This window comes from Echinops telfairi, unplaced genomic scaffold (genome assembly GCF_000313985.2).
Source record: "Echinops telfairi isolate 266 unplaced genomic scaffold, ASM31398v2 ScPeMD7_24;HRSCAF=84, whole genome shotgun sequence".
Lineage (NCBI taxonomy): Eukaryota > Metazoa > Chordata > Mammalia > Afrosoricida > Tenrecidae > Echinops > Echinops telfairi.
The window spans coordinates 6,357,454-6,360,879 of NW_022103921.1; the positions used below are offsets into that span (position 1 = coordinate 6,357,454).

At 49.7% G+C, this 3,426-nt stretch overlaps 1 protein-coding gene and 1 pseudogene across 2 annotated transcripts in view; one reads left to right on the top strand and one right to left on the bottom strand.

The window, feature by feature from the left end:
- The window catches only part of RUBCNL (rubicon like autophagy enhancer), a 56,554-nt gene extending 53,350 nt beyond the window's left edge, over positions 1-3,204 (top strand). For both annotated transcript variants that reach the window (XM_013007588.2, XM_045289096.1), the window contains exon 14: positions 2,767-3,204. In XM_013007588.2, coding sequence (XP_012863042.1) covers positions 2,767-2,879 — 113 coding nt within the window. In that variant the 3' untranslated portion in view covers positions 2,880-3,204. The remainder of the gene's footprint in view (positions 1-2,766) is intronic.
- LOC115869366 lies at positions 3-157 on the bottom strand (annotated as a pseudogene).
- Positions 3,205-3,426: the final 222 nt, after the last annotated feature.

Sequence of the window (3,426 nt, forward strand, 5' to 3'; positions counted from 1 at the left end):
CAGGTCGATGCGTGGAGTGGACGGAGCAAGCTCCTATTCCATCTCCCTGCTCCAAAAATCCATTTAATATATTGTCCTCGGATAGAGGACGTATCAGATATTAAACTGATAAGAACAGATACTACACTTGATCTTAGCCAAAAGGCCGAGAAGCGATCGCTCATGTAATCTTAATGGAAGCGGGTGGCCAGGCCTTTCTGCATGGGTTTGAACTGCCAGCCTTCAGTTTGACACTCGACTGCAAAGCATCTGCGCCAGTTTTCCTGGGCAGGGCAAGGGAATCCAGAGAGCCTTATGTTCCAGCATTGCCTTTCTGCCTCTGCCCCCAGCTCTTCTACAGCAGGGCTGGCAAGCCTCAGGTGGCTGGCTGGCCTTTTGGCATCGAACATGATCAAGCCCGACTTTTCGGGGTTGTCTCCCTCCACATCTGTGCACCCATGACCAAGCTGAGGCAGGTAGTGGGTTCTGCCATCACCCACGATCTGGGCAGACCCATCTTTAAGGTCCCCAACTGTTGTCTCTTGAAGTGATTTTACTGTTACCCCCACCCCCACCCCATGCCCCCAATTCTGTGTCCCTGAGCCTGTGGATGCGATCCTGGTGGGGAGTGGGCTATTCTTTGCTTTGTTCGCTAGCTCCCTGTCAGTGTGGAGTGTGTCCTAAATGAACTAGATCACCTGGGATTTATCATGGGAAGCGTAGACACAGGTTGGGGAGCCCATACTGGGGGAGATAGGAGTAGTTAACCACGTGAAGATCACCAGCAAACGGAGGACGAAAAGAGCAAGAATTTCGCTCCCCGTACCCCAAGTCAACAAAGCCTTCCCTAGCACCAGTGCCCTGGATCCCAATATCTAACTGTGAAAAAAATAATCGTCTGTCCTCTTATCCCCATGGGTCGTATTTCTCAGCTCTGGGGTCAGGGTAGCCTTTCATTATTGGGACAAGAGCCAGCCTGACCTGTGAGCCCCACATTGACCTTGACTGGGGATGGCTGGCCCGAGAAGGGGCAGGAGCATTTCTACACTCTCTGGAAAGCCACCAGCCACCAGCATTTCAGCTGCTGGGGGACTGGCCCATCAGTCCTCCAGTTGAGGCTGGGGTGGGGGCTCTGTGGTGTCCATGCTTTCTGAGCCTGGTGGGGGCTCGATAATCCCTGTGAGTTTCAAACTAGCAGGTAGATCTTTGTTTTCAGAAAATCTTGGGGTCTTAATGTCTCAGGGCTGCCACTACAGAAAACCACAGAGTAGGTGGCTTTGAAGGACAGAAATGTATTGTCTCATAGTTCTTGAAGGCAGAAGTCCAAAGCTGGGGTCTTTGAGGGAGGAACTGCTTGCCCTGTGCCTCTTTGCTGGATTCTGGTGGCTATCTGTGAGCCTGACCATTGTGTTGTTGCATAGACACGTCTGTCTCCCTCACCACACATGTGGCATCTGCCTCTGCTTAACTACCCCACCCCCTGGATGTTTTATTGTGGCTGGGGGATGATTCACAGAACAAGGAGGCTTCCCAATTGGCATACAATTGCTCCAATTGCTCCACGTTGCTTTGTGATGCTGAATTGAAACCCTATCGGTGCAGTAGCAGTCCCCACGCCCTCCCCACGCACAGCATTCTTTCCTGCCACCTTGTGGTAGTTATATAAATGTCAGTGTAAGGGTTAAGCATGTAGGGTGGAGTCTAGCCTGTCAATCAGGTCATAACCCATGAGACTTCTGTGTGGGCATAGCCTTCCCGTAAGGATTCTGGTATTTCCTCCTTGGAGGGGGAGACTCTGCTCACACCCTGGGAGACACTGCAGCTGACAAGACACATGACTCACCCTGATGCAGTCCTGGGTGCTGGAGAAGCCATGCAGAGACCCCTGCCGGCGCTGAGATGTTTCCAATGCCACTGGACCCAAAGACGTTCTACCCACTGACCTGTGATCGTTTACATTTGGCGTCATTGCATGTGTTTCATGAGTCTAACGAGGACTTTATAGATTGGTATTGGACATATGGGCTAATATTGGCCTTATGGACTTGATCTGGACTGAGCTGGGATGTTTTCTCAATGTTCAATTGCTCTTGTATATACGTCTCTTTCTTATACACCTATGTGTGTAGCCATGGATTTGTTTCTCTAGTCTACCCAGACTAACACATCCCTCCTGCCTTCTGAACTTTGTGTTTTGGGAAAACACAGCCTATTTGACCTTGATGGTTGACTGTGTTGAGGAGTACCTTGCTCATGGGTGTGATTGTTATTGCTCACTTTATATGTCCGTCTGTTGGCTCTCCAGGGTGGGCCCAGTTCCAGGCTTGAGGGGTGTCTATTGGCTTTTGGGGTTCTCTGTCAGACTAGGAAGTCTAGTCTTTTTATGGTTTTGTTCTACAATTTTCTGTCTCTTTGATCCCAAGCAAAGTGGTCACTGGTGGTAGCCGGGCACCATCTAGGTCTTCTGATCTCATGGTTGAAAGGCTGTGGTCATGTGACCCATTAGTCCTTGGGCTGTTTCCTTGAGTCATTGATTTGTCCTGGACACCATCCAGAAGGATTTAAGATGAGGACTCAGATATGCCAGATTTAATTGAACCGTTAGCTTAAGAAAACCCCTGCTTCTAAACAAGGTCATGTTCACAGCTCTGGGGGTCAGGATGCTAATATCAATTTAGAAGGGCTACGATCCAGTCAAGACTCCCTTGGCTGCCATCTGCGGCGTGCACACTGTGTGGAGGGGAGGAAACAGGATCATCATCGCTGGCCTCTCGTCCTTGCCCGCAGGGTGCAGAGCGTGCTTTCACAAGCAGTGCTTCCAGTCCTCCGAGTGCCCGCGCTGTGTGAGGCTCCTGGCGAGGAGAAGGCGTGTGGAGAGCTTGCCTTCCGCAGCAACATGAGGCCCTGGCGGCATGGGAGGGACTGCTCGGCCCTCCTTCGGATGGCTCCTGCTGCGTTCGCGACTAATAACATCGTCCTAGATCCCGGCCTTACGCATTTAGAAGAAGGAAAAGCTGGCCAAGATTCTCTGTATTGCATGTAGTTGATGCTTTCGAAGAATGCAGATTCTCTGTCATCCAGTTTCGTTGTGTTTACAGATGTTCAATGGTTTTGCTGCTAATTGTTGTTTTCAGAGTTTTTTGGACACTCTTCAATTGTATTTGAAAAACTGTATTTAACTAATGGTAGAGCCTATTTTTGATGAATTGTAACTGCCAAGATGAATCACCCTCAGTCTGTCTTTCTTTAAAGCTTGTTGGGTTAAGCCGGTCAATACTTTCAGTGGGAAAAAAAATGCAACCAAAAATCGGTTGCTCGGGCATTTCTTGGAAGAAGCAGGTTTGTCCGCAAGGTGAGTGTGATTTTTCAAGGCCACTTTGCAATTGGATCCCAGTGCACACAGTGATCCCAAGGTTTGGATAGTGAGCACGTGGTTTCCTGCTCTTT